At 45.4% G+C, this 27,303-nt stretch overlaps 1 protein-coding gene across 1 annotated transcript in view; it reads right to left on the bottom strand.

Annotated features, from left to right (window-relative positions):
- MYO1E (myosin IE) overlaps positions 1 to 27,303 on the bottom strand; it is a 215,141-nt gene that overhangs the window by 8,267 nt on the left and 179,571 nt on the right. The window contains exons 23-26 of the mRNA XM_058737549.1: positions 19,987 to 20,133; positions 18,938 to 19,095; positions 16,190 to 16,282; positions 13,236 to 13,437 (exon numbers count right to left, since the gene is read on the bottom strand). Of these exons, the coding sequence (XP_058593532.1) occupies positions 13,236 to 13,437; positions 16,190 to 16,282; positions 18,938 to 19,095; positions 19,987 to 20,133 (600 nt within the window). The remainder of the gene's footprint in view (positions 1 to 13,235; positions 13,438 to 16,189; positions 16,283 to 18,937; positions 19,096 to 19,986; positions 20,134 to 27,303) is intronic.

Here is a 27,303-nt window from a genome sequence, read left to right as displayed (position 1 = left end):
AAGCTGTTCCAAAAAATAGAAATGGAAGGAAAACTTCCAAATGCTGGCTTTCTATGAAGCCAGCATTACCTTGATTCCAAAACCAGAGAAACACCACACTAAAAAGGAGAACTATAGACCAATCTCCTTGATAAACATTGATACAAAAATCCTCAACAAGATACTAACCAAACAGATACAACAATAAATTAAAAAAATCATTCACCACAACCAAGTGGGATTTATACCTGGGATCCAGGGCTGGTTCAATATCTGCAAAACAATCAATGTGATTCATCATATCAATAAAAGAAAGGACAAGAACCACATGATCCTCTCAGATGAAGAGAAAGCATTTGACAAAATACAGCCTCCTTTCCTGATAAAAAAAACCTCAAGAAGGTAAGGATAGAAGGATTATACCTCAAGATCATAAAAGCCATATATGAAAGACCCACTGCTAATATCATCCTCAATGGGGAAAACCTGAGAGCTTTCCCCCTAAGGTCAGGAACACGACAGGAATGTCCACTCTCCCCACTGTTATTCAACATAGTATTGGAAGTCTTAGCCTCAGCAGTCAAACAACACAAAGGAATAAAAGGCATCCAAATCGGCCAGGAGGAGGTCAAACTTTCACTCTTTGCAGATGACATGATACTCTATATGGAAAACCCAAAAGATTCCACCAAAAAAACCGCTAGAACTGATCCATGAATTCAGCAAAGTGGCAGGATATAAAACCAATGCACAGGATTGGTTGTATTCCTATGCACCAATAATGAGGCAACAGGAAGAGAAATCAAGGAATCAATCCCATTTACAATTGCACCAAAAACTATAAAATACCTAGGAATAAACATAACCAAAGAGGTGAAAAACCTATACACTGAAAACTATGGAAAGCTTATGAGAGAAACTGAAGAAGACACACAAAAAAAGTGGGAAAATATTCCATGCTCCTGGATAGGAAGAACAAATATTGTTAAAATGCTAATACTATCCAAAGCAATCTACATATTCAGTGCAATACCTATCAAAATAACACCAGCATTCTTTACACAGCTAGAACAAACAATCCTAAAATTTGTATGGAACCAGAAAAGACCTCGAATAGCCAAAGCAATCTTCAAAAAGAAAACTGAAGCTGGAGGCATCACAATCCCGGACCTCACGATGTATTACAAAGCTGTAATCGTCAAGACAGTATGGTACTGGCACAAAAACAGACACTCAGATCAATGGAACAGAATAGAGAACCCACCAAGGTATGACCAACTAATCTTTGACAAAGCAGGAAAGAATATCCAATGGAATAAAGACAGTCTCTTCAGCAAGTGGTGCTGGAAAACTGGACAGCGACATGCAGAAAAATGAACCTGCACCACTTTCTTACACCATACACAAAAATAAACTCAAAATGGATGAAAGACCTAAACGTAAGACAGGAAGCCATTAAAATCCTTGAGGAGATAGCAGGCAGAAACCTCTTTGACCTCAGCCACAGCAACTTCTTACTCAACACGCCTCTGGAGGCAAGGGAAACAAAAGCAAAAATGAACTATGGGGACCTCATCAAAATAAAAAGCTTCTGCACAGTGAAGGAAACAATCATCAAAACTAAAAGCCAACCGATGGAATGGGAGAAGATATTTGCAAATGACATATCAGATAAAGGATTAGTATCCAAAATCTATAGAGAATTTATCAAACTCAACACCCAAAAAACAAATAATCCAGTGACAAAATGGGAAAAAGACACAAATAGGCATTTCTCCAAGAAGACATCCAGATGGCGAACAGACCCAAGAAAAAAATGCTCAACATCACTCATCATCATGGAAATACAAATCAAAACCAGAATGAGATACTACCTTACACCTGTCAGAATGGCTAACATTAACAACTCAGGCAATACCAGATGTTGGCGAGGATGCAGAGAAAGAGGATCTGTTTTGCACTGCTGGTGGGAATGCAAACTGGTGCAGCCACTCTGGAAAATAGTATGAAGGTTCCTCAAAAAACTAAAAATAGAACTACCATATGACCCAGCAATTGCACTAGTAGGTATTTATCCAAGGGATACAGGTGTGCTGTTTTGAAGGCGCACATGCATCCCAATGTTTATAGCAGCACTATCAACAATAGCCAAAGTATGGAAAGAGCCCAAATGTCCATCGATGGATGAATGGATAAAAAAGATGTGGTGTATATATACAATGGAGGATTACTCAGCAATCAAAAAGAATGAAATCTTGCCATTTGCAAGTATGTGGATGGAACTCGCGGGTATTATGCTAAGCGAAATTAGAGAAAGACAAATATATGACTACACTCATGAGGATTTTAAGATACAAAACAGATGAACATAAGGGAAGGGAAGCAAAAATAAAAACAGGGAGGGGGACAAAACATAAGAGACTCAAATATGGAGAACAGAGGGTTACTGGAGGGGTTGTGGGATGGGGGGATGGGCTAAATTGGTAAGGGGCATTAAGGAATCTACTCCTGAAATCATTGTTGCACTATATGCTGAGTTGGATGTAAATTAAAAAATAATTAAAGGGGGGAAAGAAAGTTACGTTTAAGGTTTCTTTTCAGAGGATTTGGGTGCCACTCCACTTGGTGGCTGTTGACACCTGTGGAAGGAAGAAGGAAAAGGGAGGGTCTTTCCCTGGGCGTGCGTCCTGGAAGGGAAAGCACACCCAGTTTTGATCTGTGATCTCAGGATGCCAGAGCTGCTCTGTCTTTGCTGCGGCCCCATGACAGTAGATGGGTGCTGATGAGTGAGTTAGATCTGGTGGGGAGGGGGGACTGGCTGCCACGGGGGGGGGGGGTAGGACTGTTCTTGTCAGGGTGGGATTTCGGGGGCTCCCTGTGTGGGAGGGAGCAAACCCTAAGGTTACTCAGGCTCCATTCTTCTTAGGTCAACCCCCATCCCTATCTTCCCACCTACCACCAAGCACTTTTCTTTTATCCTGGAGGAAAAGCATCTTATAGATAATTAGGCTGACATAATTTCCTCCCTAGTCCACTGGAAATCCCCATTCCCTCCTGGACAAGTGCTTGCCTCTCTGAAAGCTGGCCAGGCAAGCAGGCTCTTAATTAAGCAACCTATATATTAGGGATGTGTCAGCATTTGGTTAATAAGAGCCATTAGCCTGCATACCAGAAGTCATCTGATTTCCCAGCAATAAGGAAGGGGGAGTGGAGGAGGGTGTGCATTAGAATACCCTGGTAGGGAGAGAAGCCACCAGCCTGGCAGTTGCAGGGCACAGGATTGGAACACTGCACACACACACACACACACACACACACACACTCACACACTCCCCCCCCCCCCCCAACCTCCAGATATTCATAGAAGGAGAATACTTGGACTCTCTTATGTCCAGGGAGGAAACCTACAAACATTAGTTAGTGCAGGCTGATAAGGCCTCTGGGCCCAAGAGTACTGGGACTTGGGTGTCGTCCCTGGGAAAAGGGGGCCAGGGGGGCCTCTTAGTGGGGAGAAAAAGCTGGATGATGCTCTGAAATGTAGGACTATCCTCCCTGCAGCAGTCCTGGGAGTCACCTCCTGGCTCCTCTGCCCATCACCTCCAGCTCTGACCCAGCTCTGGCACTTTCTCCTCCTCCATGTCCGGTTGTTTCCTTTCTGGGCTCCCTGAATATCCCCCCAACTCAGTGTCTATTAGTTCAGTTCACCCTCCACAAAAAATACTAACAGTTTCTCCTTGGTCTTGGGAAATGGACCAAAACCTTTCATGAGGCCTACAAAGTCCCTGCCAGGTGTGGTCCCCACTGGTTCCCAGCCTCATGTCCTGCCACAGGCCACGCTGCTGTCTTCCTACCTTTAGGAGCCCTGACTGGCGTTAGGACACTCAGTTCACATATTCCTAGCTTACATCATCTTTACTGGTAAAGACCATGCTTTCCCCCTAAGATCAGGAACAAAACAGGGAGGTCAGCTCTCACCACCTGTTCAGTACTGCATTGGAAGCTCTAGCAAGAACGATCAGTCAAGAAAAATAAAAGGCATTCACACTGGAAACAAGTGAAAATACCTCTATGTGCAGATGAGATGATCTTGCATATAGAAAATCCTAAGGAATGCACTGCACTAAAAAACTAGGAGAACCAGTAAACACGTTCAGCAAGATTAGAGAACACAAGACAGAGAAAACAATTCCATTTATAATACATGCCATTTAACCAATTTAACAAAAGGATTCTATTTTTACAAAATATCCAGAAAAGGTTAATCTATAATGACAGAAAGCAGATTAGTGGTTGCCTGGGGCTGAGGCTGGGGGTTGGAGGCAGTGACTACTAATGGGAAGGAGGTGTCTTTTGGGGATGATGAAAATTCGAAAATTAGATTCTGATGGCGGCACCTGGCTGGCTCAGTTGGTAGAGCATGTGACTCCTGACCTCGGGGTTGTGAGTTCGAGCCCCACACTGGGTACAGGGATTACTTAAATAAAATAAAATTTAAAAAAACCCCAAATCCCAACAGTTGAATGGTACTTTAAAAAGGTTGATTTAGGGGCGCCTGGGTGGCTCAGTCGGTTAAGCGTCTGACTTCGGCTCAGGTCATGATCTCATGGTCTGTGAGTTCGAGCCCCACGTCGGGCTCCGTGCTGACAGCTTAGAGCCTGGAGCCTGCTTCGGATTCTGTGTCTCTGTCTCTCTCTCTGACCCTGCTGCTTTCATGCTCTATCTCCATCTCAAAAATAAATAAAAATTTAAAAAAAAAAAAAAAAAAAAAAGGTTGATTTAATGGTATATAAATTATATCTCAAAACAATCTGCTTAAAAAAAAAAAATAACTTACACAGACCCCTTTTGGCTCAGCACCACACTGGTGACACCCAGAGTGACCTCAGCCACTCTGAGACGGCAGACACCAGGTGTCCCAGAACCAGGGCAGGCTGGAGAAGGAGATGGAGAAGGAGGACTGTTCAAACACCTATTTGAACACAGCCACTGCGTGGTATTTGGTCCCAAGGCATCAGAGGATAAATCGAAGTAAACCCAATCAAGGTAAAACCTCAAGGATTACTGGCGGATTTGGGTTCCCCTGTAGGCCCTTGGCAACAGTTGGCTTGATTGTCCCAGGCTCCAGACAGCGGCTCCCATGCTTTACCAACGTAAAACCATCTGGCTATTTACTACTTGGCTAAACGGGGTTCACTGTGCTTACCAGGTGGGAGCATAAAGAGTCCAGGCAGCTTTGAGATGGGGCATTGTTTGCTGCGGAACAAGAGTGTGGACTGGAAGACTGTGTTTGATGGGGAATAGATGTGGAGGTTGGGAATAGCTCTGCATTTTGCACTAAGGAAGTGTCTATTTAAAGTTTATTTATATTGAGAGGGAGAGAGTGTGGCTAAGGGAGGGGCAGAGGGAGAGGGAGATGGAGAATCCAAAGTAGGCCTCACACCATCAGCGCAGAGCCCCAGGCAGGGCTCAAACTCACAAACCGTGAGATCGTGAGCTGAGCTGAAATCAAGAGTCGGACGCTTAACTGATGGAGTCACTGAGGCACCCCAGGGAAGTGTCTGTTTAGACAATGAACCCTAAGGTCACTATGGTCTGGCTCTTTCCTGTTTAAATGTCCTCTGTGACCAGGATGGAGTACAACTCTTCCAGCAGGGCAGCCACTGACAACAAAATCTTCCTGGCCGGTTCCTGCTGCCTCATTCTCACATCTGAGCATGGTTTCACTCTTGTGAGTGTGGGCAGAAGGGACGTCGTCTGGGAACCCCTGCCTATAGCTGTATGAAATATAAACTCGCCTGGGCTGTGGCTGTGCTGGGCAAGGCACTGTGCTAGGCATTTTCACAGACGTGGCCTCATTTGATTTCACAACACTCCCGTGAAATGACCACTGTAGGTTCCTGGGACTTCCTGCCGGTCTCATCCCTAGACGTCACAGTAACAGACGCATAAGGCTCCCAGAGCTCCAGCCACACAGACCTTTGAAACCAACTTGCCAAGGACCTACATGGGAACCCAAATCCCCCAGTAATCCTTGAGGTCCCTTGGTCTGATGTCCCCTCGGCCCACCCCTGCCCTAAGCAGCACTGCTAATTCCTGCTCAGCCTTCAGATCTCATTTCAAACCTGCCATCGCATCCTGGGCAGCTCACACCTGCTCAGAGCAGGGGGTCCATGTGGCAGTCCAGGGACCTATGTCACCATTCAGCTGACTCCCTCTAAGGACCAAAGGTTCCATGGGGCAGGGACTGGGCCTCTTCATGCTCACCACTGTAGCCCCCGGACCTGGCATCAGGCCCGGGAACACTGCGTGGCCTCAGTCTGCACATTCTCATGGAGTGACCGTGTGCAGGAGTAGGAGGGACACTGCACTGGCTGAAGAGTCAGTGCGCCGGGTGTGAGGCCCAGTTTGGCCACTGGCGGGCATGTGGCTTGGGGATGTCGCTTCACCTCTTTAAGGATCAGCGTCTTCATCTGTAAAAAAGGGAGACTCAGGCAATGGTCCAGGTTCTTTTTCTAATTCTTAGAATTCTTTCTAGAACGCTCTCAACAAAATCTCTACGGTCAGAAGTACCACGGTACACAGGAAGTCTGTGCCGATGAAGAGACTGCTGCCTCCACATTTCACCACATTGCAGACCCAGAAACCATCGCAGAAAGCAGCCGGGAGGGACAGCCATTTTCCTAGCTCTATCTTAGACCGATGCAGCCTTAAACCCACACAATCTCTTTTGCATCACTAGGTGGCGATCCTGTGTAATCAATAATGGGGAGAGATCATGACTAAGAGCTGCCAGAAATTGATTAATGAGGCCTTTTAGGTGCCTGGAGCCTCCACTTGCGGCCAAGGGGCGGTTGGTCAATGCAGTGAAGGAGGGATTCAGACTTGCTCACACAGCAAACACGACCCTCCCGCTCAGGCGGCTGGCACTGGCTCGTCCAGCCCAGGAGAGAGGGTTGTTAGGCCATCGGGAATTCTGTGAGTCGTTAAACAACGGCCACTGTTAAAGATTAAACGGAACACACTTACAAGTGACGAAATTAAAAGCACAAGCAAAAACTACTCATCACTCAACCCTTCCTAATTATTTTGGTACATTTCATTTCTGTCTCTGCACTCGAGGTTAAAAACGTCTGGTTGCTTAAGTCTGGTGGGAACACTCGGTAACGGTGTGTGGCTGCACATCTCTTCCCAAGCCCGGGGCCGGTGTGGTCATGCCGGTAGCCTGGCACTGGCCATGGCGAGTGGAAACTGGCAAACTGAGCACAACTCAGGCCCTCTGGTGTGTGGACAGCCAGTCATTCAGCAGCACACTGCTGTCCTCACACTGTTGTGCTCTGCCTGGATGTGTTCTGTAACACACATGCGGGACTTAGATAATTTTGGCACGTGACATTTGCACGCCTACTAAGCGTTACATGATTGAAAACTGTGTTAGAAAAACAATCATTTCATTGGGCTAATGGGGGTTGGAGCAAGAATTTCAGACTCACAGCAACGGTTCTTTTTCTTGTTGCCAGTTCAATAATAAGTGTTCATGTTATACATATTAACAGGTAGTTGGAAACTGCCATGTCACTGAGCAAACTGTCTCCTTCTAGGTAACTTCTGCACAATGTAATCCAGTTTTCCTGTTACTGCTTGACCCATCATTTTGGGAGAATTTGTACACACTTCCCACTTGAGCGTATCTCTCCCCCAGTAAGAAGACAAACACAGTAAGAAACTGAGTTACAGCAGCCTGTTTTTACAGCAGGTCGTTTTCTGAGTTGGGCATCACACCTCCGATGCCATCACATTATAATCCACACCACGAGGTTTCCCAAGTCATCAAGCGCCTTCCATCCAGGCTGCTTTGGAAAAACCACACTGCTGGAGAAGTCCTGTCTTAGTGACTGAGGAAGACCTTTGCCCTGAGACCTCAGGATAACGACTGACACTTGAACCCTCACGGACAACTGCTCGATCTCACAAGATGCCGAAAGCCCATGAGAAAGCAAAACCCCAAATGACGTCAATGGTGACAAGGCTCCCTAAAGTGAGTGTTCATGCATTTGCTCTTTCCTAGTAACGTCTGTCACTTTCCATGGGATGTTAGCTGTTACGGTGACTGGAGCAGAGGATGTTCGACTAGAAAAAGATGGAGTCATAGTATAGCTGGAGAAGAGGTTGTGGACTTTTTTACATGGTCCAAATGCAAGAGCGTCTGTTGCAATGATTTCCTCATGGCTGCTTTGCTGTTGCTCTGCACCCACAGCGAGCGGCAGAGCTCTTCCATACGTGTGTGAAGGGGAAGGTGTCTCCCTCACTGGTCCCCTTGTCTGGCTTTCCTAGGCCACCTATTTCCCCTGTTAAAGCTGCAATGCCTGAAGCTTAGACCCTCACGGGGTCCAGAGATTTGAGTTCTTGAGACTAAAGCTGCCTTTCCATCCTAGGAGAATATTAATATTATCCAGGGTGCCTGGGTGGCTCAGTCGGTTAAGTGTCTGACTCTTGGTTTTGGCTCAGGTCATGACCTCACGGTTTTTGAGTTCGAGCCCCAATTCTGGTTTTGTGCTGACAGCACACAGCCTGCTTGGGATTTGGGATGCTCTCTCCTTCTCTCTCTGCCCCTCCTTTATATGAACACATGCATACATGTGTCCTCTCTCTCAAAACACATAAACTTTAAAAAAAGAATATTAACATTTCCCTATAAGACCGAAGGACATGAGTAACAGTAGTAAAACCAATACAGATAAACTTTCAAGTTGCATCATGCTTGTGGTTTACAAAGCCCTTATTTAATCAAGAAACCCCGAGGAGTGGGCTTTAACATTATATTATTATCCCTATTGTACAGTTGAGGACACCAAGGTGTAGAAAGATTAGGTGCCAAACATGAGGAAGCACAGCTGGTAATTGTCCAGCGTGTGGCACAGAAAAGGCATGTGGCTCAGTAAATATTTGAGGAACGAATCAATGAAGGAACGAACAAATGAAATGGGACCGACACCCGGTTCCTCCAACTGTAACCCCTGTGCTCGCTGCACCCCACCAGGCCACCTTCTGTGAACGTTTCAGAGCTCCTACACCTCTGGGGCAGCTGGGTGTAGCTAGTCTATGCCAGGGGGAGCTGGGATTGAGCTTTCTAAGATCACTGCTTTGTTCTGCAGATGTGAGATTTATGTCTTGAAATTCCAAGAAGGAAAATAATGGCATTTTATTTCATTGGCTATTTGAAATATGCTGTATTCCAAAAGGTTGAATCTATAAACATTACTGGAAATGTGGGAATGGATGCCAGGAATTCCTAAGCCTCATGTCTGCCTCAGCCAGGATACGGCTGCTGCTCCTGTAGATTATGGGTTGAGAAATATTGCTATTGGACATTTGTTGGAAATTTTAAGCCCCCTGAAAATATGACTCCATTAGGAGAATCCTGTCAAGAGACATACAGGCAGCATTTGAATTTTTCTATCGATCCCTCCCCCTTTGTGGCATGGCAAGAAGCCCAACCACTGAGCACTTTCAATATTTTTCTATTTCTCCTACTTCTAGTTGGATTAATCTCTGGAGTATCTTGAAATTTCCTGAAGTTGCCCTCCCATGAAATGGACCATAGGATTAAAGAGGCCAACAGAAAAGATATTTCCAGTCTGGGTTTTAATGCTTCCAGTGATGAAATGGAGTCAGATTATGTACGTCTCAGCTATAGAAGGGATAACTGAAAGCACACGTGACTGGCAAATCAAGTGTTCCTATGAAATCAGAGCAAAGGCTGATGAATGAAATGTTTGTATGATTCTTGCTTAACCTGTTCTCTTTCTGGATTCTCAGGAAAGACCTTGGACCCGAATCAGACATTTCAAAAGGTATGCTAAGAGACTGCAGGGTAACGATTCCCTCTACATCTTTCCTAGTTTCCCTGGACAATAACAATGAGGACGACAGTAAGAATAGCCACCATGTCCCAAACGTGGCGAGCCAAGGGTAAAGGATCCAGTTGGGATGGTAATTAATTTAGCAAAGGCTTCATGCTCTCTCCAAAAAAACCTGGCTGAACCTAAAATAAACTGACAAAGACTTTCCTGAATTAACTTGAGGTGCTAATTATACCATTTGATTTTATCCACATTACATGATCCAAAAGAAATGATTGCTTATGCTAAATACGTCTATAAAGAAAAGTGCATTGGGGGTGGGAGAGGGAAAGGAAAGGTAAGCCCAAGAGTACGAAAGCCCGAGGAGCAAAAGACCGCGGAAACCTTGCCTTTATAGATTGGTACCTTCAAGGTCACTGTTTGGAACTGTGATGTTTTACAGGAATTTTTGTGTTTATGGAAAGGCTTAAGTTTGGGATCCCCAAGTCTGCTGTTTGCTCCAACAACCTGCTGTGAAATGAAGGCAACTCATGTTTTCTTGGCGAAGAGGAGCTATTAAATGCAGGTGACCCCGAGGCTCCTGAAATGTCTAAGGCATGCCGAAGGTCACTGGCCACATTAGAAATGATTTTAATTTTCGGGGCGCCTGGGTGGCGCAGTCGGTTAAGCGTCCGACTTCAGCCAGGTCACGATCTCGCGGTCCGGTCCGTGAGTTCGAGCCCCGCGTCAGGCTCTGGGCTGATGGCTCGGAGCCTGGAGCCTGTTTCCGATTCTGTGTCTCCCTCTCTCTCTGCCCCTCCCCCGTTCATGCTCTGTCTCTCTCTGTCCCAAAAATAAAAATAAAAAATGTTGAAAAAAAAAAAAAAAAGAAATGATTTTAATTTTCACTTGATGTGTTTCAAAAATAAATATGAAGAAAAAGTTCAGACCTTTGACCAGAGTACGATTTTCTAAGGAATGTTTGCACTACAGCAGATTTAAGTGTACAAGGAGGAGGGTAGAAGGGATTCTTGCAGCTCCTGGACTCAGTGTGCCTACTAAGAGTACAGACAACAGAAGGTCAGGAAAATCTTACTGCCTGGTAGCCAGCTGTGAAGGTGCCCTCTCTGTCCAGCCTCATAGCCATCACCACGCCACATTATGTACGCCTGATCTTTAGACCTAGAGGTGGCAAAGGGTGCGCGAAGACTTAAATAGGGAGCCACGCAGCTGAGGGCTGGAAGGGAGCAGCCTCAGTTAAGACACTATGTTCCTAAATTGCCTGCCTTTGGCTGACAGATGCTAGCAGTTGGCTGGTGTGCAAGTCTGTAACTTGCAAAGCAGGGCTGGAAAGATGGTTTTGCTTGCCAAGGCCAATGCAAGTAGGAAGCTAACAGACAGAGCTAAGAGATTTGATGCATTTTGTTGATTAATTGATTTTAATTCTCTGCCTACTTTGGGACACGAACCTCAACCAGGGCCCAGGAAGAATTGTTTGATTATTTTCATTAGGTCCATCCATCTGAATAGTGTAGGTCTGGGTTATGGAGTAAAAATCTTAATTTTGCCTCACCAGCACCCTCTCAATTCACTTGTACACAGAATCTTTTCTGGCTTTATCAGTTAGAGAACAGATGCCTTTAGAGGAGTGCTTTTCAAAATGTGGTCCCTGGATCAGTAGCAGCAGCAACAGCAGCTGAGAACTTGATAGAAATGTAAATTCTTGGGCACCGCCCTGGACCTACTGAATCAGACTCTGGAAGTGGGCCAGTGAGTTCTCCAGGTGATTCTGTGCACATTAAAGTCAGAGAACTACTGCTTTTGATCAAGCCAATCAGGCAGGCCATGATCGTTGGAACTGGTGGGAGGCAGCGACTTACACAAAAGTGGGGGGTAGGTGCGGAGAGAGATCCAGGGTAGAGTGGCATCATCTCTACTGACAGCCATCTGTACCAAACTAAGGTGTTTTCCTATCTGGAGCCCAAATGAGGTGAGACTTGCCAGGGGAAGAGGAACCCCAGGAGAACGTGGTTAAGCTTGTAAAAGCTTTGTGGTCTTTAGAAGGAAGCTGACAAGGAAGGAAAAACATCTTGTAATGGGAAATGGAGGTGAATGGCAGGAGCTGTCGTCTCTCTCCCAGCACCACTCTATTGCATCCACGAGTCTCCCGACCACATCTGAAACTCCATCATGGTGGAGCCACGGAGAGAATGGAAGATGCAGGCAGGCATGAGGAAGGGGAAGAGTGGGCTGGAGCAGGCCCACTCTTGGGTTCAGTGGAGAAAACCACTCTACCATGGAGAATCATGCGGAGTTGGGAGGACTCCTTCAAAGTCACTAGTTCAGCCTCGGTGAGATAATGGTTCTATCATCATCATCACCACCACCACCACCATCATTGTCATCGAGCCCCTGCGGACCGAGTGGCTCCTACATGCCCAGTATCATGCTGGGTATTTAATGTATATCATTTCTAGTCCTCCCAACAACATGCATGCATGGTGGCCATTACATCAGTGTATAGATGAGGAGAGAAAGCTCAAGGAGGGTAAGCAGCAGGTCCAATATTAGCTAGGTAATAAGGACTGAAATAAGACCCTCATCCTTATCTGGTACCTGACAACCTCACTCTACAGTACACCTGGTTGCTTATTTCCCTCTACCCCGTGCCTAAATACTTCTGGGGGCAAGGTACTCCTTACATCCTAGGGCAGTTCGTCTTTGGGATTCTAGAATGCCCCTTTATTTACTGATGCCAAAAGCTACCTCCTGGCAGAGATCACTTACACGTCTTTGAGTGGGCCTGTTTTATGCCTGGTGACTCCACAGGACGTGTCCAACCGCCTTTCCACACTAATAACTCTTTGAATATCAATACAGAGTTCTAGAAGTCTTTACTTCCTCCAGCTAAAAACCTGGGGTTTCTTTTTATCACTCTTCATTTTCAGTTCTAGAAAGGCTACGAGGCTCTCATTTTAAAGTCCTGAAGATATGTATTCATAAAGGCATCTGTACCTCATACAATGATGGGATGTTATTCTCAGTGTTCCTAATGGCTCTTCGAGCTGTAGTGTTTATGCAGCAGCAGGCACAGACACAAATCAAAACCCCATCATTCCTCAGCCAGGCCAGAGAGCAAGATAGGTCACAGAGTAATTGAATCTCAGGGCTGAAGGGGACCCTCTTCTGATGATCATGATAAGCCGTCTCCAGAGAATGAGTTGTGTGCTGTCAACCTGGCTGGTACTTTTACGAATGCCAACCACGAGCCTCATGGCCTTGGGTCCTGGATTATAGCACGCAGGTGGAAAACAACTTCAGAACCATGTATAGACAGCCCAAAGGAATCCCCGGACCTTGCTGTGATGGATGGAGATAGAGGTCACCATCTTCATCTATAGGGGGTGGGACCCTTACCCGGCAGCACCCTGATCTGGGACCTTAAGGAAATCCAAGCTCTCCGGCGTCTGTGACACTCGGTCTGAGCCGGTGGACTGCTGCCGTGGCAAGGGTGGACGGGCCATGGAGGTGTACAGACTTTTCTGATTTAACCTCTGGTTTCCAGGAGCGTGGGGATGTGGCACAAATTGGTTTTTGATGACTCCGTTCTGATGGTAACCTAGAGAGAGAAAAACGGGAGAAAACAAAGCTTACATCTTCTGATCTGCTTAAAGGCTCTCCGTCAATTAGCCAAGAGCAAGTCACTTAGCTTCGCCAGGCCTCAGTTTTCCCACCTGAAGATACAGAGGACATGACTGCAACTATGTTGTGAGGGACAGAGCTGATACACTGTAAGCTGCCTAGCAAGTGCCTGGAACATAGCAGACACTCACACATGCTTGTTGAATTGGGTAGCAGAATCACCAGATGTTCAGGCTTTCAAAGCCCACATGCAAGGAAAGGTAAGCTTGCAATGAGTTGGCAGGCACATTCTTAGATCTAAGAAAAATTATGAGGCTATGACTCAAGAGGGCTGGCAGGCAGCTGTCTAAACAGTTGCACATCCATTTTCAAGGGGTCAGTCTTGGGTGTCCTCTGCAGGAGTCCCCTGTGGGAGGTAGAGGGAGCACCCTACAAAGGCAGGGAAATGTGGCCACTGGTTGGATCAATCCAGATAGGGCAAACTCTCGTAGCCAAACAACTGTTCCTAGTCAAGATCACATTATCTGTTAAGTAATGGAATATGGTGATGGCCTCCAAACCACAGGCCTTGGCCAAAAGGGGCATTATCTTTCCATTGTATGTGTGATCTCTTCTTCTCCCTTACCTCTTCTCCCACTGACAGATCTGGGCAAGAATGAAGGAGAACAAGACTTCCCCAGGCCCATTTTGGTAAACCTACTATAAAACCTCTTCCAACTGAATTAAGAAAAGAACTCTTTGGTACAGGTGGGATGACCGTTAGTTTATAAGAGAGACCAGCAGGTCAGATTGGGCTCTGCCTAGGTTAGCTCTGTTGACCTTGAACAAGATATATGACCTTTCAGTGTGTCAGTTTCTTCATTAAAGAAACAAGGAGCTTGGTGGTTGCCAAGGAGAGGGGCAAACCAGAGCAGGACGTGCTGTAGGGCTATGAAATTAAAGGTGGGGGGGGGGTGTCACAGAGGGGCTGCTCCATGCTGCGCGTGACCCATTCACCCTCGATAAGTTCAGAAATTAAGGATAAGCACTTAGAAGCGTTCACAGCAGCTTCGTAGACCTATTTCATGTCTTTTGAATCCAGTAAGAAATTCTGGCTTCTATTTTGAATGCTTTTAAAATTCCATTCTTCTACTCATTTTTATTATATGTTACAATAAAAGCATGGTTTGTGATAGGCTGAGAAAGAAAGAAGGAAAGAAATTAAGGGGCACCCGGGTGGCTCAGTTGGTTAGGCATCCAACTTCAGCTTGCGTCATGAAATTGCAGTTCGTGGGTTCAAGCACCGTGTCGGGCCCCACACTGGCAGTGCAGAGCCTGCTTGGGATTCTCTCTGTCTCTCTGCCCCTCCCCTGCTCACCTTTCTCTCTCTCAACATAAATAAAAACAAAACAAAACAAAACAAGAAATTAAGAAAAGAAAGAAAAAAAACCCAACCTTGTTCCTTCACCACAGGTAGTGTGAGAAAGGCTGATAAAAGGGATTCAGGTCCAACTGCCTCCTTTTATTGACGAAAACGGTCACGTAGAGGGGTTGGGAGCCGAGCTCAAGGTCGGGTATTTGGTCTGAGGCAACTTTGGCCAACCTAAGCTGAGGCAAATGAACTTTCCAGGTGGTCTGGCCAGGATTCTGCACAGGGGTGGGGCGGGGCTGGGGTGGGGGGGCGCCAGCACGTAAGTAGTAACACATTACTATAGCGGTTCTCTTAGGTTCCTTTATGCTTGGATTTTCTTCAATGGTAAAGGCAGAGGGGAGGAAAGAGAGCTGGGCAGAAAGCATGGGGACTCCCAAAGAGATCTGAATTAGTTTTTTCCTGCTAGGCACGGGTGTCCATATTTTAGCATATAGCTTCGAGATTGCAGAGCAGGAGATGAAAGAAATGCTTTTCCCTGCTTACTTCAGTCACTGCTATTTCCTTGTCTGGGATGATTTAAGTGTGGTCTTAAGGTGACCGTTTCAGACCCAGACTCCTGAACTTACGAACACCCAATATTCTGGGGGCAGCTCTTTATTAACCGAATTTTGTGAGTGAGGGAAAAACATTTTGTGCATTTTGAGAGTGCTCTTAAAACACTAAATGGATTTTTCCAGGCAAAGAGTCTTGCATTGACTCCGGTTTGGATTTTATTGACCTGCGTGCTGTATTTTTATCATAAAACATGAGAAATATGAAACTTAAGGTTTAAAAAAATTTTTTTGTATCAATTTTCTAATTCTTTTAGATATTCCTTTGTTTTTTGGAATAAAGAGCCTATCTGACTGAAAATAAAAATTTTCCACTTATTCATGAAGCTCTTAACTAGTTGCAAAATATCATTGTGATACTTGGCGGGAACAGAGTGCTGGTGGAGGGGTTATCGCCGGCGAACTCCTAGCCCCACAAAGGCCACATCCTCCCAACTGAAAAGCTGACAACATCCTGGTTGCCATGGACAAGGAACTCCTTTTTCTTTTACTGATGTAAGAAGTCTTCCCTTTGGGAGTAATATTGCTAGGTAATGAAATCCAGATCGTTAACTCAGCCTCAGTTCAGTCTCACGAGCTCATGCTTTTCCTGCATTTTGGGGTCACAAGCAGGGCCATTATGCTGGCGGGAGTGCATTTGGCACTGCAGTGGCTCATGGCCGGGTAATATGTGCGCATTTATCTGCTAATGGGTTTCTTCCCAGATACATTTCACAAATGATGGGTCCAGGTTAGTGGTCCTGGTCTCGGGCACACGCTGGATTTACCTGGAGGGGGAGGGGCGGCTCTCATTGGGTAGTTGGCATTGTGCGTCCCACCGGAATAACCTTTGTTTTGAATTGTGTTCCTTCTGGTAGGACCTGAAACAAACAAACAAACAAGACAAAGTCAAAATCAGTACCACTGGTTGGTTTTATGGCTTCTGATGGTTTCTTGCTTATGGAAAACTTTCGAGAAGTGTGGAATCCAGGTTCCAGCCAGAAATGCAAGGAGCCTGCACTAGAGAAGGGACAGTTGAGGGAAGTACTGTCTTAGTAGCTATGGGACAGGAGGGGCCAGAAGACATGTCGATGGACCCACGGTGTTGAAATGTTGGAGACAATGGCTTTACAGTCTTACAAAAGCGTTTCTGTATCTGTGGGCTTTCAAAAGAGATGGGTGGGACATTTTAACGTTTGCACTCGTGGTCTGAACACAGCACGGAATGAACCCGTGAGTGCTGCCCGTCACGGTCACTGGCAAGAAGCACATCTCAGCGCTCACTGTACATCAGTGTAGGGTCAAGAGCCTTCCGATGAAAACAGAGACCACAGAGGGTAGAAGACTTGTACTTCTGACACAGACGTGAGGAGTTAGAAAATAAGCTGGTGGTCCATGGAACCCCACTGTGGGTCAGAACTGGGCCTGGGGCGGCAGGAACACTGCCGGGCAGAGGAGATGGCACCTCTGCAGAGACATGTATTACAAAGGAAACCAATAGATAGGTCTCCAGTAGGACATGAAGGAAGGCAGGATCAAACCAGAAGAGGGGTGCAGAGGGAATTTCTTGCAAAGAGAAGGGCTGAGGAACTGAGAAGGATGGAAGGTGAGAAGGCACGGATAACACAAAATGAAGGAGGTCCTGAGGTCCGGGGACAAGGGGAAGCGGCCTGGTGAGGGTTTCCCTCTCAGTACCTAGATTCCTTCCCTCCTGATTAGGGGACGTTCCAGTTGGGGCCTACTGAACACTGTTCACAACCCGCTGGTTATCTGTTGCTCTTCTTTGCCAGGCTCTGAGCCCAAAGGACTGCTTCACCTGGGCCAAGAGGCCTCTGCATTCCAGTTGGGTTTGGCCAGGAGGAGGTATTGGCAGGAGACCAGAGTGGGGAGACACAGAATCTTTTTTTTTTTTTAATTTTTTAAATGTTTATTTATTTTTGATAGAGACAGAGACAGAGCTTGAGCAGGGGAGGGGCAGAGAGAGAGAGGGAGACACAGAATCCGAAGCAGGCTCCAGGCTCCGAGCTGCCAGCACAGAGTCCGACGTGGGGCTGGAACCCACGGACCGTGAGATCATGGCCTGAGCCGAAGTCGGTCATCCAACTGACTGAACCACCCAGGCGCCAAGGAGACACAGAATCTTAAGCAGGCTCCAGGCTCCAAGCTATCAGCACAGAGCCTGACGCAGGGCTTAAAGCCATGAATCACGAGATCATGACCTGAGCCGAGGTCAGACATTTAACTGACTCAGCCACCCAGGCATCCCAAGAATCTGTGTATTTAAAAGCGTCTTCAAAAACTGCTGTCTGGGGGCGCCTGGGTGGCTTAACTGGTTAAGCATCCGACTCTTGGTTTCAGCTCAGGTCATGCTCTTACGGTTCGTGAGGTTAAGCCCCATGTTGGGCCCTGCGCTCAAAGTGTGGAGCCCGCTTGGGATTCTCTCTCTTCCTCTCTCTCTGCCCCTCGTGTACTCTCCCTCCCTTTCTCTCAAAATAAATAAACTTAAAAAAAAAAAAAAGAGAGAAAAATTAAAACAAAACCCAAAAGAACTGCTGTCTTTCTGCAAGTTCCAACTGATGCAGACACACCGACATGTTCTGCGTAGCTATTTGTCTGTATTGTATTAGTGACTTACAGCACATGCCAGTGTGTACCTTTGTAGACAGATTTCACAAAGCCTCCTTTATACCTGGCATCCACTTGTTGTACGCATGGAGAAAATTCTATAAAGACATCTACAGTAGATGAAAGCATAGCATACATGATTACTCTATGCTGTACATTACAAATATTGCTGATAAATAGAAAAAGAATCAGAGGTCGGTGAAGGAGTTAGTGCAGTGCGGTGGCAGGAGGGGTTTTCCAGTTAAGTGCTGGTTCTATGGTGGAAGGAGGAGCCATTAGCTCTGATGCACAGTAATACAGTGAAACCTGGCTAAGGGCTGGTAAAACGTGGTCAATTTCTTCTAACTGCCAGAAAAGGTAATGTTTGTACTGTTGACAAGATCTGACTGGAATGGGCTGGACATGTGAAGCTAACAAGCTGATTTATTTGATTTACAAATTTTTTTTAAATGTTTATTTTTGAGAGAGAGAGCAGGAGTGACGGAGGGGCAGAGAGAGAGGGAGACACAGAATCTGAGGCAGGTTCCAGGCTCCGAGCTGTCAGCACAGAGCCCGACGTGGGACTCGGACTCACAGACCATGAGATCATGACCTTGAGCTGAAGTCGGACGCTCAACCGACGAAGCCACCCAGGCTCCCCTGATTTATTTTAAACACAGTATTTGTAATGCCAGGATTGCTATACCTAAGTGCGAAATTATCCAGAAAGGTTTAACCTGCTCATTTGCTTCGATGTTGGTTTAGTTGGAAATGCTTCAATGTCAAGTAAACCCCAGCCCCAGGAAGCAGTAAATGTACTGGTTCTCTGCCTCGCAGAGCCCCGTGAGCATCTCGTAAGAAGCAAGTCTGGCCCCGAGCAGGGTGAGGGAGGGCCAGGCGGTGGTCCTGCCATGGGCCCCGTGCACACTTACGGGAGTTCTTGGGCAGGCCTGGTCCGATGCTGACCTGCAGCACTTTGTTACTGGGCTTGAGGATGGCCAGGTCACCGAAGCCTTGGTGGAACTGCACTTGCCGGGAGCCCCCTGCACTCCAGGGACCCCAGTTTTCCTTTTTCAACTTGAGTTCAAGCCTGTGACGAGGATATTTGTTAGTAACACGTGAGAAAATGGTGCTCGCAGACCCCAGCATGGAGTTTTCTGCTGCTGGGCAAGCGTGCTGTAAAACTAGGCAAACCCAGGTCATCTGAGCCGGCCCGGGGCCCTCGAATGCGGACAACGTACATGGGTGTGGGACAGCTGTGTGCGAAGCCCCGACCAGAGGCAGAAGTATCTGGGGCCCAGCAAGCATCTGTAAGAAACCAGTTGGTGAGGGAGGTACCCCATTATAGGTACCAATGTCACTCCATCAGGTGGACTCAGGTGGGTCTACCGAGCGGACGAAAGGGAAGGGACACTCTCCAGGCCACACTACTGTGGGGTGTCACTGTACCTCTCTGATTTCCCTCCTTCTGTTTGTGGAGAACTGAGAGATGCCAGACACAAGATAGCCCATGTCTCCCTGGCACGGAAGGTGGTTATTACTTAATGAAATTTCATTCAACACTAGCAACCAAAACCCAAATAGATGGGAAATTCATCCACAACTCTAAAATGCCCAGCCAGTTTTTATTTTTCATACTGCCTATGGGCTTACATAACACAATTCCATATTCTGCTTTTTTTTTAACTTACATTTTCTCATGTCATAAGGCAGAAAAATCCCAATTTTAAGTATCTGTCCATATTACTTCACAAAAATGCAAAAGTGATCTTTCAAGGTCTGTAACATCCATCAGGACTGTCTTCTGTAGGCCCTAGGGCTCTCTGGGGGAAATGGAGGCACACAGGGCTGGGCTTTTCTGAAGCCACTGAAGCCAGTCAGACCCCCTGCTCCACCCCACAAGCCTCCTCTCTTCTCAGCCTTGACTGCAGCAGGGAGATCAATTTTTACTCACAACTTTGGGCCCCAGATCCCCACTTACGTATTGCTAAATTTCAGAGGTAGTTGCTTCTGGGTTTTTTCCTCATAACGCTTTGCTAAGAGGCTTAAGAATTCAGTTTTGAAGACAGACTCAAGCAGACTGTCATACTCTTGCTCATGAAGAATGAAAATGTCATCCTGCATGGTACTGCAAAGAGATTGGAAAGACTTAATGAAAGTTGCACGTCTGTTTATTCCCTTAAAAAATTCTGTAAGATAGCATTAGGTTTCTACAGTCTTTCTATAAGTGATAAGCTTCAAAACAAAACACAACAGCTACAAATTACATAACAAAATTGCTGCAATCTGCTTTCGAAGGAAGCTTCTAACCCACCAAAAGTATCATCAAAATAAATCTCCCACATGATTTTCAAAATCCGGAATTTAAGGACAATTTAGTCTGTATTAAAAAAGAAAAAACCACTTTCAAATTCAACTTCTACGTTCTCAGGATCATAAAAATCCCAACTGTTATGAATAGAATGTGGCTGAAAGTGAACAATTCCACATAAGTGCCAAGTTAGTAGAATTTACAATATGGTTGTAGCTATTGTAATAAATCCTAACTTGAAGAATTGTAGCTCAGTTACCAAAAGGGAGGCCAACACCCTGGGCTTTGTAAGCACTTATTACGGGTCTTTGGGTATTGGGTGCTCTGCTTAAACTGTGTGCCAAGAGCTGCTGAAGGCACAAACACACGAAACACAGATACACAAGACAGGTGGACCAACAGCAAGCAAGAACAAGCATCAACTTCAAGCTAATGAATTTCACGGGACAGGGAGAGAACACACCTCTGTGGAAACTGCGTGTTTGTATAGGGTAGGGCTGTGGGCAAACTCAGGCCAGGAGGGAGAAAACATGAGATGCTGCAGGAAGACTGGAAGAGGCTGAGGCAAACCCAGTTCTGGGGAAAATGCTTATTGGTAGAGAGGATTGATTAGACTCAGTTCCATCTCCCAACCCAGCTAGACTTCATGGAAATTACAACACACATATAATTAAGACCTTTTATACTCCAGTTGTTAAAGGTATAGCTCAGTTGAAGGAGGCCACCAACCCCAAAGGTTCCACAATGTACACACTTACAAAGACCTCCACCGTACCACCGTTAAACTATCTAAGACACCCCTCTAAAGAATGACATTTCATCAGGGATAGTGTTTTTCCAGGTATTAAAAACAAAGCAAACCTGTTTCAATGAATTGACCACAATAACATTTTAATCTCTCCAAGTGCAGGAAATGCCAACAACATGGTTTTTTGTTTTGTTTTGTTTTGTTTTGTTTGTTTTGTTTTTTTTAGTAACCAGAGCTGAGCTGTATCACACAGGGGCCTGCTCTCGGGACCCCAGGTACCGCTGCACCAATAGATTACAAACCCAGACGGGAAGGTGAGTATGGAGAAAGAACTAGGGCATAGAGAAGCTTTGAGATTAAGCATTCTTCTTCCATGTAGACTCTGATCCATTTAAACTGCAACCCCCATGGTATCTCTGGGCAGTCCCATGAATATGATGAGGTCGGGGTAGACCAGAGGCAGTGTGAGCCTTCTGACTTCTTCGGGCAGTCAGAGCCTTGGTGGCTTGTCAGCAACCTTCTGTACCTGATTAAGTCAGTAGCCTTAGCCATAGCCTGTTCCAGAAACCTCAGCCCCTTAGTCTTCCTACATGAAAGGAGCTTGGTAATGTATAGGAGAGGAGAGATCTAAGGTAGGCCCACCACCCACCTATAATTTAAAGGCACAGGATGGCAGCATGCACAAACCACAGGGGAGAGAGGAGTAAACTAGAAGCAACGAGACAACAGCACACTGAGAGGGAGCTTGGCCCTTCAAAGCCTGTTTAATGAGGATGAGTATGCAGAAGAGTTCTTCTTGGAAGTGAAGTCAGAATACTTTACAGGCATTTTTGAACACATAACGGCCATTTAGATGGAACACTTGGTCATTATTACTACCCTCAAGCTTTTGTTTTCAAACTTTCCTACATCACAACTAGTTTCCTTTATACTCTTGTTATAGTTGGGATATAGGTTTTTCTGTCGTGATGAAGACCGTGGCAACTGGCGGTTTAAACAAGATTGCATTTTTGTCTCTTGCTCGTCAAAAGCATTTGCAAAAGCAATTCAGGACCAACAGGACCATTCTACAGTGCCTGGGGGCTAAGCATTTACTGTTTCCTTTTACAGGTAGGACCGGGAAGTTGTACAAGTCACTTCTGCTCACACCCCATGGGCCAGCACTACGTCACATGGTTACACCTAGCTGCAAGGAAGCCTGGGAAATGCAGTCTTAGGGGAGGCTGTCAGCCATTCCTATGTAAAGGAGAAAATAGGTATTGCAGGGCAGCTCACAATCTCTACTATTTCTAAATCTCTACTTTTCTAAATGAGGAAATGGAATCTTTTCGTAAAGTCTGAGAATGTACCACAGACGGTCTAGCTACAAAGCTACTATCCTCTTCCTGTCTCTAGGCAGATGAAAAGTCTAGAATTGTCATGGTCAATTCAATTATGGCAATGCAGAACTCCACACAAAGGCACTTATGTAAACATCATTTGGAATTAATGAAAAAAAAACCCCAAGCATCCTAGCATCCTAGCCCAGGGGTAAGAAGACTGTTGCGTGAGGAAGGGAGTGGATGCGATAGGCAAAGAGTAAAACAAGAAGCCCACTTTTCGGTGTGTGGGGTGAGAAACAAAACTCTGCTTGATGCAGAGCACTCTTGGGCATGTCTGGATGCATCTGTTTGCCTGGCTGTACTTTTCGGCGGGACAGTGCTTATTCAACTGGGCTAAATGAGCCCAACGCAAGTAACCTTGAGTAGTTTAATGCGGTTAGGAGTTTCATTACCATAAAGAAAAAAGCAAGCAGGCCAAAACTTCAGGGCCAATTATCAGCAGGAGTCTGGAAATGAGAACAAGTGTTTGGACACTTTGACTTTAGCCATCAAATTCAGAAACCCCTCCCTCGGGTGACCCAGGCATGGGAGTCAGTGAAACCATCCTCAGGCCAGAGTTTTAAGTTCATTCGCCTCTCCTCAGCCCACGCTCCAGGGTCTAAAAACAAAGCTTTTACATTTATTTACTCTAAAAATTCAGACTTATCTTTGGACCTCACCCCTGTCTTATTCATATGCTCAAGCTGCAATTCCTTACAGATGTTTGATGTAGTCCCCTGTGCTGAAAGATCCTTTACTAGTCCCTGCTTTGGCTCTCTATTTGCTTTTTATCTCCTCATCTTTGTGGCTTATTGTTATATTGCTGACGATACTAGAAAATCTTGTTTCACTCCCTTAACCAGTATCTCTTTCACAAAAAAAATGTTCGTTACAAAACACTGAGTAAAGACTTAAAGGAGGTCCCCCCCCCCCCTTATGCTGAAAAGGCTATTTCCTAGGCCAGCCCTGCCTTTATTTAAACCTTTATATGTACTCCTTTTAGCAAACTGGAAAGTACAGAGGTAATTAAAGAAGAAAATAAACCTGGGTGCCTGGGTGGCTCAGTCGGTTAAGTGTCTGGCTCAGGTCATGCTCTCATGGCTCATGAGTTCAAGCCCTGCATCGGGCTCTCTGCTGTCAGCACACAACCTGCTCGGGAGTCTCTATCTCCTCTCTCTTTGCCTCTCCTTTGCTTGCTTGCACACATGCTCTCCGTCTCTCTCTTTAAAAAATAAATAAACGTGAAGAAGGAGAAGAAAATAAACCTTCTCCAGAATTCCACCATACAGAGAAACCAGTGACACCAGCTTTGGGGCAACCTGATTTCCCTGTAGTGCAGACACAGGCTGTGTCAAACCTAAACAAGGGTCTCCTAGCAAAGCTTCACAGACCCCCAGTGAGAAGGCTCATCGTGTCTTTTGTATCCCAGCAGTATCCTGTGTAACATCTCCTAACACTTATAACCTGTATGGCAGGTTATTTGGAAGGCCTACTCGGGTATTTGCTTCCATTCCAGAATGACAGGGAGCTCCTTGAGGCAGTGACTATGTTCGCATTCACCTCCAAATTCCAGAGCTGAACAGAAGGTAGGGGTTCAGTTCAAAAATGCTGACAACGTCCAGGTTCCCAAATCTCAAAGGTTACATCAAGTCAAGACTTCAGTAATGTTTTGGGTCAGCTGCGCAATGGTAAAGCAGGCCGTTCTTACTGCCAGGTTTAGCCAATTAGGCAATGCAACATTCTAGGCAAGAATGTTGCAACAAGAGAAACTGGAGCATCTCCCTAAAGCCCTCTTTCAGGTTGATCTTCCCATCACATAGTCATTTTGGAAAATCTACTGAACCAGACAGGGAGCCACATAGTTTTCAGTCTTGGGCCTCTGGTGATCAGCTATTAAAATGACAAGGACTATTAGAAGCCTCATCAGAGGAGGGGCCAAGATGGCGGAACAGCATGAAGGGTTTTTTTGCGTCTCTCATTGCTGAAATGTAGCCAGATTAGCACTAACCCATCCTGCACACCTAGAAAACTGATTTGAGGATTAACACAACAATCTGCACAAGCTGAACCACAGAACTCAGCAGGTACGCGGCGTGGAGAGGTGAACTGGGGGAGAGAGAAGCTGCGGAGGTCAGGGAGTTGTTTTTGCTTGTGGAGAGAGGACGGAGATGGGGAGAGAGTATGGGAAAAGCACCCCCACCACCACCAAAAGCAGCTGCAGAGAAAGTGGAAAAGTGGAAACAGCCACAGGGACTGAACAAAAAAGGAAGAAAGGAAGAAAGGAGAAAGGAGAGGGTTTAAATTCCATTAAGACTCTATAAACAGGGGGAGCGCAGAGTCTGCAACTCCACAGCTCAATACCTAGTGGTGCTCTGGTGGGAAGGGCGAATCCCCGGGAGCAGAGTGGGGTCCAAGAGGTTCTCGGGCCACATGGGGAGAAGCAGGTCCCCTGCTGGGAGGACACCTGGTAGAGGTTGTGCGGCATCCCCACAGGCAAAGGTCCCAGCAGATTCCGAACAACCACATTTACTAGTGCTGGAATAAGGACATTGAGGGTGAAGGCCGGAGCCAGATGTGTGTTGTGATTTTCCGTAAACCTTGAAACTCTGCTGCTGGTACAAGATCGCATGAACTTTTTCTGGGCTGGGCTGGCACCTGGCCACAGTCTCTGGGCACCATCAGCAGTGCAGTCTCATGAACATTCCTGGGGACAAACTGGCACCTGGCCATTGCTTGGTGAGACCCTCCTCCAGAAGGTGTGAGTGGGCCAAAGCTGAAGTCCCTCAGAAGTGAGGGGCTGGGAAAAAGCCCTATTTGAGATAAAACTCAAGAGGCAGGTGCCACCTGGCAGCTTGGTTACAGACAGTGTAGAAGTGGGGAGTGGATGGAAGCCAGAGAAAAAGCAAGGGTGCTTGATTGCCAGTCATGGAGACCACAGAGTTCAAATACTAGAGACTGGGTAGCAGGGTGATGCCATTTTCACCCCTCCCACATATGCACATACATGCCTACAAGTGCCATCCACAGCAATCCACCCCAGTAAGCTAAGCAGTGCCATCTATGGAGGACATAGCTGTTACACTAAGCCCTGCCCAACTGGGCCAACAGCACTCTTGACAAACACAAGTCTCTCTGCCTGCTTAGTTTACGGACTATAAAGTGCTTCATAGCTTGACTTCTATGAGAAACCAGATGTAATTTCAATCATACTCCATTCTGTTTGCTGGTTCTTTTATTCGTTTTTTTTTTTTTTTCTGTTCTTACTCTTGAATACAGAAAGAGAAAAAAAATCTTTTATTTTCCATTTTTATTAAAAAGACTTTTCAATTTTTTCTACTAGTTTTTTTTTACTCTTATAAATTCTTAAAATTCTATTTTACTTTCATCATTTCATTCTATTCTGTTTTATTGTATTCATTTTTTCAAATTTTCAAAGGTTTTCCTTTTTTTCTTTTCTTATCTTTCCCTTTTTTCTCTAATCTATCAAGCTTCTTTCAACAACCAGACCAAAACATACCTAGGATCTAGCATCCTTTATTTGATTTCTTTGTGTTGTTTTTAATTTTTAATTTTAATTTTTCTTACTTTATTAATTCCTTTTCTTCCTCAAAAATGACAAAACAAAGGAATTCACCCCAAAAGAAAGAACAGAAAGAAATGACAGCTGAGGACTTAATCAAAGATACAAACAAGATGTCTGAATCAGAATTTAGAATCATGATAATAAGAATACTAGCTGGGGTTGAAAATACATCAGAATCCCTTTCTGCGGAGATAAAAGAAGTAAAAGCTAGGGAGGATGAAATAAAAAATGCTATAACTGAGCTGCTATCTCGAATGGATGCCACGGCAGCAAGAATGGATGAGGCAGAGCAAACTTATGGAGAATACTGAAGCAGAAAAAAAGAGGGAAACTAAGGCAAAAGAGCACAAAATAAAAATTAGAGAACTCAGTGACTCATTTTAAAAAGGAATAACATGAGAATGATAGGGGTCCCAGAAGATGCAGAGAGAAAAAAAGGGGTAGAAAATTTATGTGAACGAATCATAGCAGAAATCTTTCCTAACCTGGGGAAAGACACAGACATCGAAATCCAGGAAGCACAGAGGACTGCCATTACATTTAACAAAAACCGACCAGCAACAAGGCATAACATAGTCAAATTCACAAAATACTCAGGCAAGGAAAGAATCATGAAAGCAGCAAGGGAAAAAAAGTCCTTAACCTACAAGGGAAGACAGATCAGGTTTGCAGCAGACCTATCCACAGAAACTTGGCAGACCAGAAGGGAGTGGCAGGATATATTCAATGTGCTGAATCGGAAAAATATGCAGCCAAGAATTCTTCATCCAGCAAGGCTGTCATTCAAAATAGAAGAGATAAAAAGTTTCCCAGACAAACAAAAATTAAAGTAGTTCGTGACCACTAAACCAGCCCTGCAAGAAATTTTAAGGGGGACTCTCTGAAGGGAGAAGAGATGAAACAACAAAAACAAAAACAGAAACAAAAAGACCAAAAGCAACAAAGAACCAGAGAACACTACCAGAAATTCCAACTCTCCAATTTATTAGCAACATAATGGCAATAAATTCCTATCTTTCAGTACTCACTCTAAATGTCAATGGGCTCAATGCTCCATTCAAAAGACATAGGGTAACACAAGGGATAAGAAAACAAGATCCATCTATATGCTGTTAACAAGAGACCCATTTTAGACCTAAAGACAGCCTCAGATTGAAAATAAGGGGATGGAGAACCATCTATCATGCTAATGGTCAACAAAAGAGAGCTGGAGTAGCAATATTTATATCAGATGATCTAGATTTTAAAATGGACTTAGGGGCGCCTGGGTGGCTCAGTCAGTTGGGCATCCAACT

The sequence above is a fragment of the Neofelis nebulosa genome, chromosome 7 (assembly GCF_028018385.1).
Source record: "Neofelis nebulosa isolate mNeoNeb1 chromosome 7, mNeoNeb1.pri, whole genome shotgun sequence".
Lineage (NCBI taxonomy): Eukaryota > Metazoa > Chordata > Mammalia > Carnivora > Felidae > Neofelis > Neofelis nebulosa.
This window is presented reverse-complemented; position numbering and strand designations above follow the sequence as displayed.